Genomic DNA, 14,026 nt, shown 5'->3' on the forward strand with positions numbered 1-14,026 from the left:
AATAATATTTTAAAATATAAAAAAAAAATTAATTTATTCACATAAAAACATTTCGAGAATAAAAATTTCTAAACAAAGAAGCTAATAATTTTTTTTATTAATTCATATAAAATTAATATTTAAAATTAAACTATTAATATTGATGTTGCATTTTAAATAAATAAACAAAAATACTTCATTAATATATGATTTGTACAATATCATCAAACAAATTTCAACAAATAAAATTTTTTAAAATAAAAATTATATACATAAAATTGATATTAAAAAAATTTTCTTTATAACATATTTTATATTTTTAAAGTTAATTTAAAAATATAAATATATCCGCACGGATGTGCGGGTTAATATCTAGTTTTAATTAAAAGCGTATGTTTAAATAAAATCAGTGGCATTGTATTGTAATTACTTTGAAAACATGAAGGGATCTCAAAAAAGACTCTTCAATTTTAATATTATTGATATTTTTTACTTTCGAACTTTTAGAGTTGTTTTAATTACATTTTATTTAAATTATTTATGAAATTTTATAACTAATCTTACCAATTTTTAAAAATAATTTTATACAGGGAAACCTCTATAAATTAATAATATTGGGACTACACTAAAACTATAATTTTTTTTATTAATTTATAGAGATATTAATTTATCAACATACTAATTAAACCAAAAATTTAATTTAAGACTATATAATTATATTATTTTATACAGATTTTTAGTGTATATTAATTTATAAATTATTAATTTAAAAAGATTATACTCTACTTTGTTTTATACTTTGTTTTTTTAAGTTATAGAATCAAATTTTCCACCTCTTAAAAAAAAAGAGCCATCTTTAATTCTTCGCCACGTCATAATCTCCAGAGACGGCACCGCGATCTTTCTGGCCCCTTTCCTCAACTAATTGAATAAAACTAAAATGAAATTTAGTAAATGAATAAAATAATTGAATATGGAAGAAAAGTGGTATCGCCTCTCCGGTGACTCTTTCTTTCTCATTGTGCTACCGAACTTTTCGCCTCTTCTCTGACCCATTTCCAACAACCACCTCTCGATTCTTTCCTCCTTTCTATGCTTCCTCTTCATTGCTCCGCAATGGATGGTAGTTTTTTCATCGGATCAAACGATCTCCAATGAAGATCTGGAGAACACAGTTGTAGATGAGAGTCAAAGACACACTGAAAATGAAGGTCCCAATGATTTAAGAAATGAGAAGTTCAGTGGTGAGTTCTCGAGCGTACTATTCTCTAGCTTAGCATTTGATTATTTCATCTAACTGCTTTTAGACTTTGTTCAGGTTTCATCTCAGAAGGGACTGCCACTGAATCTGATGATGAGAATGAACGAGGTGATGCAGAAACGGATGAGGAAGACCACACTTTTTTGATACACGTGACTTTCTTTCTTCAAGTTCTTTCAAGAGCAGTAGTTCTGGCTTTCGTACCTCTTTGTTTTCTTCTGATGATGATGGCTTTGGGTCAGAAGATGATATTGATCCTTCCATCAAGTCTGTTGGATTCAACTATCCGCGCGTCAAAAGGAGGAAGAGTTTACCTGATCCTGTTGAAAAAGAGAAAAGTGTTAGCCTTTGGTCAATGATCAAAGACAATATAGGCAAAGATCTCACAAAAGTTTGTCTACCTGTTTACTTCAACGAGCCACTATCTTCCCTACAGGAGTGTTTTGAGGATTTGGAATATTCATACCTTCTTGATCGAACATTTGAATGGGGCAAAAGGGTATAAAGTATCTGGACGCTTTTACAATTTTTTTAAAAACCATTATGGTAACATTGCCTATCTTTTTTGAAACAGGGAAATACCCTCATGAGGATTCTTAATGTCGCTGCTTTTGCTGTATCTGGGTATGCATCAACCGAAGGAAGAATCTGCAAACCTTTTAACCCAGTGCTAGGTGAAACATACGAGGCAGATTATCCAGACAAAGGACTTCGATTTTTCTCCGAAAAGGTTTTGGTTCACAACATACAGATGTATTTTTATGTGTATTTTACTCTTCAGCTATAGCTATTCAGACCTCTTACTGGTTATATGGTGTCAGGTCAGTCATCATCCTATGGTTGTGGCATGCCATTGCGATGGTACGGGATGGTCTAGGCACCACAAGCATGGTTGAAGCAGCGCCGCTTCACAACTCCGGCTCCAAGTACCAATCTGCTGGAGAGATAACCCATGCCCAAGGAGTCATCAAGTGGGGAACTGACTACTTCCTAAACAGCTTCTACAGTAACGATACAACAATCAGCCAAATGGTTTCACAGGTTAAACAAAAAGTTATTATCTACTCTCAATCAACCAAACTGTGATCATGTTATGATTTAAAGGTTTACTTTCTAATTTTGACAGATTGGATCACGAGGAAGTGGTGTGCCTGATGACGACTACTGCTGGATGCGCCCGGAGGATATTGATTATCCAAGGCCAGTAGGTCTATGTTTCACTAAGTGCTCGCAACTCGCGGCAGAGATGTCAGCGGCTCTAGCTTCGGCATCCATTGTGTTCAAGGACGACAGGGATTACTCAAAGAAGCTTATTCACGTGGCCAGGACACTCTACAACTTTGCAGAATCTTCTATCAGTAGAGAAGATTCTAACTCGAGGAGCAGAACGTACTGGGATGAGATGTTGTGGGGGGGGGGGGGCGGGGGGGGGGGGAGCTTGGTTGTACTATGGAACTGGAGACGTAGACTACCTTGATCGTGTAACGAGTCACGACTTGGCTGAGAGAGCCGGTGCCTTCTCCTCCTCTGACACGGATTATGGAGTTTTCGGATGGGAAAGCAAGCTTCTAGGAGCGCAGGTTAGTTGAAACTCATTCTGTAAGCTATGTTTTTATTGAAAACTGATACTGGATTTGGTTATGTGCGTTGTTGTAGTAGTTGTTGACGAGGTTGAGGATCTTGCTGGGTCCTGGGTATCCATATGAAGAGATGCTCCGAGAATTCCATAACCAAACAGGAGTGGTTATGTGCTCTTATCTGCCCAATTTCAGAAAATTTAGGAGAAGCAAAGGTAAGACTAAGTCTGTCTTATAACATTCTTATTTTGTCAAGCCTTGGATTTGATTTTTTGTTGATACAATCATCATCATCTATCTTATACAGGAGGTTTGATCAGGCTTAGCTAGGGCCATCTACAGCCACTTCAGGATGTTGCTAATGCTGCTTTCTTAGCGGCTCTATTCAGTGATTACCTCGAGGCTTCTTCTACTCCTGGATGGTACTGTGGTCCGAGTTTCTACACTCCAAAGAACCTTTGTGATTTCTCCAAATCACAGGTGCAATTCATCCCATCACTTTCCTTAATTTACGAGACAAAAAAAGAGAGTAAAATGATGTCTTAACTCTTTATCTGATTTTGTTGTTTCAGATGGACTACATACTTGGTAGAAACCCTCGAAACCTTAGCTATGTTGTGGGTTTCGGGGAGCGTTATCCTTCACAGGTCCATCACCGTGGAGCTTCCATTCCAGCCCATAAGAAGGAGAGTTGCAAAGGAGGCTGGAGATGGAAAGACTCGAACATGGATAATCCCAACATTATCCAAGGAGCCTTGGTTGCTGCAACAGACATGGATGACGGCTTCCAAGATGTCCGGACCAGCTCCAACTACACCGAGCCCACTCTCATTGGCAATGCCGGTCTTGTTGCGGCTCTCGTTGCGTTGGGAGGAGGAGGAACCTTGGACAAGAACGGCATCTTCTCCGCCATACCGTTCTTCAGCCCACCGTCACCACCACCACCCGCACCTTGGACCCCTTAGGTCTGGTTCTGTAGTATGTCATGATGTGATACTGTTGTGATTCTGTGTGGTTTTCAGTTTTGTTCTTTCACTTTCTCCCTTTTGTTTCTCTCCTAGTCTCTCTTACTCTATTTCTCTGTATTTTCTCAGTTTCTGTTTATGCAAGACTTTGTTTTACCAAACTGATTTTTCATTCATTCTTCCATACCTTCTTACAAACGATGACACTGTCTTTATATTAGACTTCTTGCTGACACTTACCATACTTCCTTGGTCACTTAAACCTATTCCATACTTCTAGTCTTAGACTAATTTTACACTCCAGAGCTTGACTATTCTAACAACTCTTACCAACTCTCTTAGTTACTCTCTTACCAACTCTGAACTTAATTAGCTTACTAACCAACTGACTCTTAACTTGACTGCTTGTAGGGGATGGATTTAACCACCCCACAAGGCCCAAAGAATAGAAAGGCCTGGCCTGGATTAGGTAGAGCGACGGCTCGATCGGTCGGCTCAAGAGTCAGGTCTCTCGGCTTGACTCTAGAGTAATTTTAGTCGATCGTCGTCGACTGAAGTATACTCGGCTCAACGGCTGCTCGGACGCACACGGGCTTTTCGGCCCAGCAGGGGAGGCCCATCAAGATGGCGTAAGCTAGGTCAAGGATGAAGCATCAGAACGACTATATAAAGGAAAGGGGAAACAACGAGAGAAGGATCCGAAACTCTTGACTAACACTTGGCGGCTAGATTAGGGTTTTCACCTCTGCTTCATCTCGCCGTTAATTGTACTTTTCCGGTAGCTCATCGAGCCACCGGCTTTCTTTCTGTCGCATTCTCTTCATTTCCTTTGTAACCGACTGAACGTTTCTCCGACCATAAATAAGACGTCTTTGTTAAACCTACATCTTCTTTATTACCGTTTTCCGATCAAATAGTTGGCGCCCACCGTGGGGCAACTAGCAAAGTAACGTCAGTACTATGGTTGTTAACAACGACAGTTCTTCGTCAGGCGAGGAGCGTGAAGCTCTCGAGGTGACGCCGGCTCCAGAGGCGACACCTATGCCGACACCAGCAACTCCACTACCCCATCCTGCGTCCATGAAAACCATCCTGGCACGCCTCACCCAACAAGAGGCGGCGCAGAAGGCGGCGGTTGACCAAATCACGGCGATAGCAAAGATCCTTGCTCCTCTCGCTGCAAACGCCGAAGCTTCAACGGCGCAGTATCGTCGACACCTGTTCGCCACAGAACGAACCACCGACGTAGCACCTACGCGGGACAACGACCACCAAAGCGCCGGTAATGACATCAACGCACACACCGCGAGCGAACTATCCGCGTTGAAACAGTCGGTCCTCGACATCAACTCGAAGATCCACCAGGTGACGACGTCCGCACCCCAAATCGAGCATGTGCTCGGGGAATCTCTTCGTACACCCTTTATGCAAAAGGTTACCGGTGTGCGGCTCCAGAAGATGGAGAAGCTCCGTCTTCCCACCTTCAAAGGTCTCTCCGACCCTTCTACTCACGTCACGTCTTTCAACATAGCGATGCGACGCGCAAACCTGACCGACGAAGAAAAAGATGCCGGCTTTTGCCAACTCTTCGGCGAAACCCTAGAAGGACCGGCCCTCACTTGGTTCACCGGCCTCAGAGAGAACTCCGTCGACTGTTTCCACCACCTCTCGACAGCTTTCCTTAAGAATTATATCATGTTCACCAACCAGGAAGCGACCTTGTCAGATTTGTGGAACCTCACTCACGCCAGCGGCCAAAGCCTCCGCGACTTCATGGAAAAGTTCAAGGCTATTGTCTCGAAGATTGATATTCCCGATCATATCGCCGTTGAATCTTTGATGAACACCTTGCACGTCGACTCCACCTTCCGTCAGGATCTCTACTGATACCCGACAAAATCTGTCTCTGACGCCATTGCTCGCTCGCACAACTTTATCCGCATGGAAGAAGACACAAGAGCGAAGTTTGCAAAAGAAGCGGCACCGAAACAGCGACCATCCCGAACAAACGATACCCGCCCCGAGCCCCGCCAGCACTCCTCCGGTGGAAATACCACTCAGAAGCGAGGCTACGTTAGCTCGGTCGGTGATGAGGAATCCCCAAAATCAGCAGCTGTCACGCGAGAGAAAGGCTGGAACCACTGGGATCGAGATTCCGCTCAGAAGCAGTTAAGCTCATCCAAACCAGCGAGTTCAAACTCCGAGGAGCCAAAAAAATGGTGCCTCTACCACAAAAGGGATTCCCATGATATGAAGGAATGCAAGGTCCTCATCAGGCAGTTTTTCGACGGAATCACTAATGGGACAATCCAAATGCCCACCTCCCCTCCGACACCAAAAAACGGCAAAAGCTGGAGCAAGAATAAGGAGAAGAAGGCACAGAAGTCTCAAAATAACACGACCCAGAGCGAGGAAAGAGCAAGCCCTGAGCGCACTCCCGTCAACAACGTCGGCCCCACCAACGATTCGTCAGAAGACGAACATCCGCGTCGCCGGCGACGAGTGGAAGTCATACTCTCTCGCCCTTGTGACTCCTCCGATGACGACATCCCAACAGCGCAACCAGATCTGCGCGATAAACTGAACAGCAAGGACAAGCAGCCTCTCGCTCCCTCGGCAACAGATGAAGACCTGCGCATTCTACTGAAGCGAAAGAGCGCCACGAACGAAAATACAGGAACCGCCGACCTCCGCGCGACCATCTCAAAATGCAACGCCCGAAGAATCGGTCAAATTGGCGACCTTCGTGACCAGCTCAATTCGAAATCCGACGACCTACGAGGCCAACTCAACCGTTCGAAAGGGTCCGATCTGCGATGACGTCTCGAATCAAAGAAGAAACAGCCTGCAGAAACTCCTAAATTCGAGAACACAACTGACGATTTGAGGAAGCAACTCGAATCAATGCGAGCTACCCGAGCCCTGCAAATTAACGTCATAATGGGCGGATCACCACCTTGCGGAGACTCAGTTCGAGCCGTCAAAGATTATAAACGTCAAGCAACCACCTCTAAGAAGTGGCCCTCTCCAGTCGAAAATGATCACCAGATCACTTTTTCGGCACTAGACACCAAGGGTGTCCACATGCCACATAACGATCCTCTCCTCGTCGACCTTGATATCGGTGAATGCCTAGTCGCAAAAGTCCTTATCGATACCGGTAGCTCGGTCGATCAAATTTTCCGCGACACACTCGACAAAATGGGAGTTGATTTAAGGGATATGAAGCCTTCCTCTCGCACGCTCACCGGCTTCAACGGAGCCTCGGAGCAAATGATCGGGACAATTCGTCTTCCAGTATACGCAGGTGGTACAACCCGCACCGTCAAGTTCTCCGTCATCCGCGCCAAAGCACCCTATAATGCCATACTCGGAACACCATGGCTGCATTCCATGAAAGCCGTCCCTTTGACTTATCATCAATGCGTCAAGTTTCCCGGAAAAGACGGCAAAACACAGACGATTCGGGGAGATCAACAGGCCGCGAGAGAACTGCTGATCGCTACTGTAAAAATGCAACAACAAACTTCCCTCGTCAACTCCGTCGGCAAACCGCTCCACAAGATCTACCCCCAGAAGGAAGAAGTTCGCGAAGTCGCAATCGACGAGTCCTATCCAACAAAACTCATCCGAGTTGGCGTATACCTGTCCGACGATATATGTTCAAGGATCATCTCTTTCATCAAAGAGAACGCCTCGACGTTCGCCTGGAAGACCTCCGACATGAAGGGAATCGACCCCGCAGTTACTTCCCACGAACTGCACGTCGACCCAACATTCAAACCCATCCGACAGAAGCGACGGAAACTCGGGCCAGAACGATCTAAAGCTGTAAACGAAGAAGTCGATAGGCTCCTCGACGCGGGTTTCATTACCGAAGTCCGATACCCCGAGTGGTTGGCTAACCCTGTTGTCGTCAAGAAGAAAAACGGCAAATGGCGCATATGCGTCGATTTCACGGACCTCAACAAGGCATGCCCAAAGGACAGTTACCCACTTCCTCATATCGATCGCCTCGTCGAATCAACTGCTGGTAACGAATTCCTAACCTTCATGGACGCTTTCTCGGGATACAACCAGATCTTGATGCATCCCGACGATCGCGAGAAGACAGCATTCATCACAGACAGAGGGACTTACTGCTACCAGGTGATGCCCTTCGGGCTAAAGAACGCCAGGGCGACTTATCAACGACTCGTCAACCGAATGTTCGCTGATCAGCTTGGCAACACCATGGAAGTGTACATCGACGACATGTTAGTCAAATCGCTCAAGGCCGACGATCACCTAAACAACTTACGCGACTGCTTCAAGATCTTGAACGACTATGGGATGAAGCTCAACCCGGCCAAGTGTACCTTCGGTGTCACTTCGGGAGAATTCCTCGGCTACATTGTCACTCAGCGAGGAATCGAAGCTAACCCCAAGCAGATCTCGGCGATCCTCGACCTTCCAAGCCCGAAGAACAGCCGCGAAGTACAGCGACTAACGGGACGCATAGCAGCTCTCAACAGGTTCATCTCGCGATCAACCGATAAGTGTCTTCCCTTCTACGAGCTACTAAGGGGCAACAAGAGGTTCGTCTGGGACGAAAAATGCGAGGATGCGTTCAATCAACTCAAGCATTACCTCACAACCCCCCCCCCCCCCCAGTACTATCAAAGCCAGAAGCCGGCGACACATTGTCTCTCTACATAGCCGTCACATCATCCGCCGTCAGCAGCGTACTCATTCGAGAAGATCGGGGAGAACAGAAACCAATCTTTTACACAAGTAAAAGAATGACTGAGCCGGAGACGAGATACCCAACACTCAAAAAGATGGCCTTAGCCGTCGTCACCTCGGCCAGAAAACTGCGACCCAACTTTCAGTCGCACACGATTGAAGTACTGTCCAACCAACCACTCCGAACGGTTATGCAGAATACTAACCAATCAGGACGGTTGACTAAATGGGCGATGGAGCTGAGCGAACATGACATCGTGTACAAGAATCTCACAGCAGCAGTCACAGGTCCTCGCCGACTTCTTAATCGAGTTAACGCCAGAGCTGGAGCAAGATCTCATCCTACCAAATGTAAACTGGATCCTACACATCGACGGTTCATCCACGAGTAAAGGGTCGGAAGCAGGAGTGCAACTGCAATCACCAACAGGAGAACTCATCCGGCAATCATTCAGTTTTGGTTTTGCGGCGTCGAACAACGAAGCTGAGTACGAATCCCTCATCGCAGGACTCCGTCTCGCCAAGGCAGTGAAAGCCAAAAGAATCAGCGCTTACTGCGACTCTTAACTTGTCGTAAGCCAGTACCTCGGCGATTACGACGTCCGCAACGAAAGGATGGACGACTACCTCAAACTCGTCCAAGACCTCATGCGAGACTTCAATTTCTTCGAACTCACGAAGGTTCCTCGCGGAGAAAATGTCTGTGCCGACGCCCTCGCCGCTCTAGGAAGCAAGCTACACGATCAAGTCAATAGGACAATCCCAATCCACAAAATCGAGAAACCGAGCATCGACACGAAGGCAGAGCAGACTGCGATTGCAGCAGCGATCACCGAAGCAATGGACATCGACGAAGCAGAACCCCCCTCGCAAGATGATCAGCCAACAGATTGGCGCAAAGAACTCATTGATTACCTTGCTGAAGGTTTATTGCCCGACGAGAAATGGGACGCGCGGCGACTGAAGCGACGTAGCGCACACTACGTCGTCATGGATGGGGAACTACACCGATGGACCGCGACGAAGGTACTACTCAAATGTATCGCCGGCGAAGAAACGAGACTTGTCATGGCCGAAACTCACGAAGGAGCAGCAGGCAATCACTCGGGCGGGTGAGCTCTCGCATTAAAAGTAAAGAACCTCGGATTCTACTGGCCAACCATGAACGCCGACTGCGAGACATACGTGCGCAAGTGCGACAAATGCCAGCGTCACGCCTCCACCATACATAGCCCAACGGAGTTCCTTCACACCCTAACTGCTCCATACCCATTCATGCGATGGGGAATGGACATCATCGTATCGATGCCGGCATCTCGACAAAAGAAATTCATCCTGGTCCTCACAGACTACTTCACCAAGTGGGTTGAAGCCGAAGCCTACGCCAGCATCACCGACAAGGAGGTGCAAAACTTCGTCTGGAAGAACATAATCTGCCGACACGGGCTCCCATATGAGATCATCACAGACAACGGTTCGCAATTCATCTCGCATCATTTCAAAGGATTCTGCAACAGATGGCGAATTCGACTCAACATGTCGACCCCGAGAAACCCGCAAAGTAACGGCCAAGCCGAGTCGACGAACAAGACCATCATCGACGGTCTGAAGAAACGACTCGACTTAAAGAAAGGTTGCTGGGCAGATGAACTAGACGGTGTCTTGTGGTCCCACAGAACAACTCCTCTCGGAGCGACGAAGGTTACACCCTTCTCGATGGCCTACGGCGTCGAGGCAATGGCTCCCGCAGAAGTGAATGTGACAAGTCTGCGCCGATCGCGAATGCCACAAAACGTCGAACTCAACCGCGACATGCTGCTCGACGCACTCGACGACATCGAGGAAAAACGAGACCAAGCATTACTCCGCATCCAGAATTAACAGCATCAAATCGATAGCTACTACAACAAAAAGGTCAAATCGCGTCCCCTCGAAATGGGCAACCTTGTCTTAAGAAAAGTATTCGAAAATACTAAGGAGTGGAAAGCCGGCAAGCTTGGAGCCAACTGGGAAAGACCATACAAGATAGTCGAAGTCATCAAACCAGGAGTATACCGCCTCGAGACCTCAACAGGCGAAGCAGTACCGCGAGCTTGGAACTCCAAACATCTCCGCCTCTTCCATCCTTAGTCAAGACGAACGCCTTATCGAGTAAATGCGCCACTAAGGCCACTTTTACTCGCTCTCTAAAAACGGCGAAAGAACGACCAACGGTCACGTTCTCTCGCCCGCAAAAAAAAAACGAGTAAATGCGCCTCTAAGGCCACTTTTACTCACAAAATAAGAATTACGAATGGCTTGATTCCCGCAAAGGGGTACGTAGGCAGCCCAAAAGAAAAGGGTCCAGCCGAAAAAAAAAAAAAATACAAACCCCCCCCCCCCCCGACGAGTTGATCTTCAAAAGATAATCACTTAAGCGATGCCTGCACGAGCATGCCCCGGCTTCTCGAACAAGTGTACTGGTACTCGCATCCCACGTTGGACATGTCCTGATCAGACACGCGTTTCACGGGAATCAACCGTATTGCGACTCAAACCAATATGGCCGAGACAATGACTCTAATTCTCCCTATAATTTACTAAGTAAGGTCTGGCCCACCGAACGCTTGGAAATTACATTAGGATCGATTTGGAACCGTCAACGTCGAGAACTCATAATCAACGATGAAACTCAAGTGACGAACCATCGCGAGTCGAAGAGAACGACCGAGACAAAGTCATAACGAGCTTAACACTACAGCGATCCGACATCTCGATAACGTTTATACTAAACAAACAAAGTCACTTCAAATCTTGAGAAATCACGCATTTGATAGACATATACAATACCGAGATAACGGACTCGTCCAAAAATTGAAATATATCTAATCCGAGACAAAGTCGGCGATTTGACAGAAATACAATAAAAGATAACAATTCAATACGATTCAAAGAGTCGAAAATTACAAAAAGAAAGACAATAAAGAAAAAGCCTCACAGGGCCGAATGTCTGAAAACAACACAAGTCCTCCGGGACTCAAAAGAAACAACAAACAAAGGAGGCTAATCTTCCCGATCACTCTCGCGATCGTTAAGGGAAGAAAGCTCTGAAGCCCTGACGCTCGATTCGCGGGCAATCGGAGAGACTTGCACCTCAGCCTCTTCTTGCATCTCGCCAGTGTTTTCCTCGTTGCCCCGACGGGACTCTTCTGGAGGTGACGAATCACGACCCTCGACTGAAGTGTCCGAAAGCATGAAGACGGGAACGTCATCTCCAGCGACTCGAGCTCCTCGACCAGGCACTTTTTCCTCAAGAACAGTCGAAGGGCTTTCAATATGAAGCATCGGGTCTTCGCGCCCTTCTCCGATCGGACGAGTAGGCGAAACATGGAGATTCACTGCGGTCTTTGGATCAATTAAGCGAGCGTTGGAACCATACAGATCGAGACCCGCCAGAATCCGAGCATCCACGAACTGAGACTCCAACACGAGACGAGAAAGTCTGAGATCGCCTTCAGGAATCTCGCCAACCTTAAGCTTCTCAGCCTCTTGCTCGTATTTTCTCTCGTGCTCGGTGAACATATCAATAGAGGCTTGCGGGATGTTGTTCCCAGCCCCTTTCAAGGCTTCGAGGCATTTCCTAGTCCCAAAAGCTTGGCTGTGGAGTAACCGAGCCTCGTCGTAAGGACCCCGACGCTCCTCTCGGGAACGAATCTTGGCGAAGCAACGATTGGCTTTGGCGGTCATTTCCGCTTCGACTCTCCCCCTTTCTCTCGTCACCTCCAGAATTCTGGAGTCCCTCAGACGTCTCATATCTCGCTCGTGCGTGGCGGCGAGCGAAGCCCTCTCGCTCTCGAGATCAGCATTCTTCCGCTCAAGCTCGCGGATGACTCTTCGAGATGACTCCAACGCGGCTTTAAACTCATCGCGTCGAGCAGCGGTGCGGATCATCATCCCGTTGAGCTTCTCCAGATTGGCCCTTGACTCGTTCAGCTGACGAGCAGAAACCTCCTCCTTCTCAGAAAACTCTTTCTTAGCCAGCTCGAGCTCGTCCAAGGCTCCTTTCAGGGCCGTGTCGTATTTGTCGATCACGATGTTCATCGTGCTATCACCCTGAACACGCGACACAACGGAAATTGTAACAATTTAGAAGTTCAGGAATATAAAAAAAGGGACCAAGCCGTTTACCAGCAGTTTGGCCCTCGCAGCTTCTTCGTACTCACTCCCGAAGATAAGGTCTTTCACGGCGGGAAGAGGCTTCGCCCTCCCTCTCAGTTGACAGAGAAACTCTCCACATTTCTCTGGAACGTACACTAAGGGAGCCGGTCCCTCGTAGTGGATGTCACCCTTGTCGGGGAAGCTGAGTCCAGGCACCCTCCTTAAGACAGCGGCGCCGCGGGAAGAAGTACCGGTCTGGACGGCCCCTCCCCCGATGGGAATTGGAGTTCTCTCGCGAGGGGTTGTCAGAACAGGAGACTGCCTCTCGTTATCACCTTCGTCATTACGCCCCCTTATCAGAAGTGGCGACCCTTCGCTGTCCTCCTCAGAACCATCCGAACGGGCGGCGTTAAGAGAAGTCTCAAGTCCCCCCCGCGATGAGTCGCCTCCAGATCTCCGACACGATCTCCATCGGGATTCCTTGTCGGATTCGATGCCGCGGCGACTGCCTTCCCTTTCTGCTGTCTCGATAGCCTCTGATCCGACGACATTGTGGAACGGAACGCGAAGAATGCTTCGAATGAATCTAACAACGCTTAGAGAGATAAAGGAAAGAGAGAGAAAGTACCTTTGATCGCGGAGAAAAACTTGAAGAAATGAGAGAGGGTCTGCGTGTCTATAAGGAAAAGAGAGGGGGGATACTGGAGGCGCCATCATTAGGTCTATTCGGGCCTAAATGGGCCTCGAAATCCACCCTAAAAACCCAGCGGACCCTCGCGACGATTCAGCTTCTCGACATGTTATGAAAAGAAGAAAAGGGGGAAATTCGAGGCGTCATCATTAAGTCCAAACGGGCCCATTTGGGCCTCGAAACTCTCCCAAAAAATCCAGCGGACGCTCGCGACGGTTCAGCTTCTCGCCTTAATTAGACATCGGTCATCTTAAATCAAATTAGACCAACGGTTAATCGAGACATGTCAGTCGGAACCCGAGTATCCGCGACTAATCGACCTCGAGCGGAAGTATCCCAGAACCTTTCCTGCGACACAACGACCAAAAGAAGCGATAAAGTCTCTACCGCTGTTTCCGAGAGAACGACGCTGCGCGACTCAGCGACCAACCACTCCAATCTTCCGACAGGCCTTCTATTCCTTCAAACCTTCAAACCCTAGAATCCATCACGAGCCAGAAAGCACTTCGCTCACTAATGGACTGGGGGGGACTTACTGTAGGGGATGGATTTAACCACCCCACAAGGCCCAAAGAATAGAAAGGCCTGGCCCGGATTAGGTAGAGCGACGGCTCGATTGGTCGGCTCAAGAGTCAGGTCTCTCGGCTTGACTCTAGAGTACTTTTAGTCGATCGTCGTCGACTGAAGTATA

General features: G+C 47.2%; 1 protein-coding gene across 1 annotated transcript; it reads left to right on the top strand.

Annotated features, from left to right (window-relative positions):
- The first annotated feature begins 4,140 nt into the window (after positions 1-4,140).
- LOC117127682 lies at positions 4,141-10,910 on the top strand. The gene has a single exon (XM_033278278.1). The coding sequence runs from the start codon at positions 6,687-6,689 to the stop codon at positions 8,478-8,480; it is 1,794 nt and encodes a 597-aa protein (XP_033134169.1). The 5' UTR covers positions 4,141-6,686; the 3' UTR covers positions 8,481-10,910.
- Positions 10,911-14,026: the final 3,116 nt, after the last annotated feature.

The sequence above is a fragment of the Brassica rapa genome, chromosome A09, assembly GCF_000309985.2.
Source record: "Brassica rapa cultivar Chiifu-401-42 chromosome A09, CAAS_Brap_v3.01, whole genome shotgun sequence".
In the NCBI taxonomy this organism is placed as follows: Eukaryota; Viridiplantae; Streptophyta; class Magnoliopsida; order Brassicales; family Brassicaceae; genus Brassica; species Brassica rapa.

Coding starts and splice junctions, on each gene's coding strand:
- LOC117127682 (XM_033278278.1), top strand. CDS start 6,687: ATGCGAGCTACCCGAGCCCTGCAAATTAACGTCATAATGGGCGGATCA.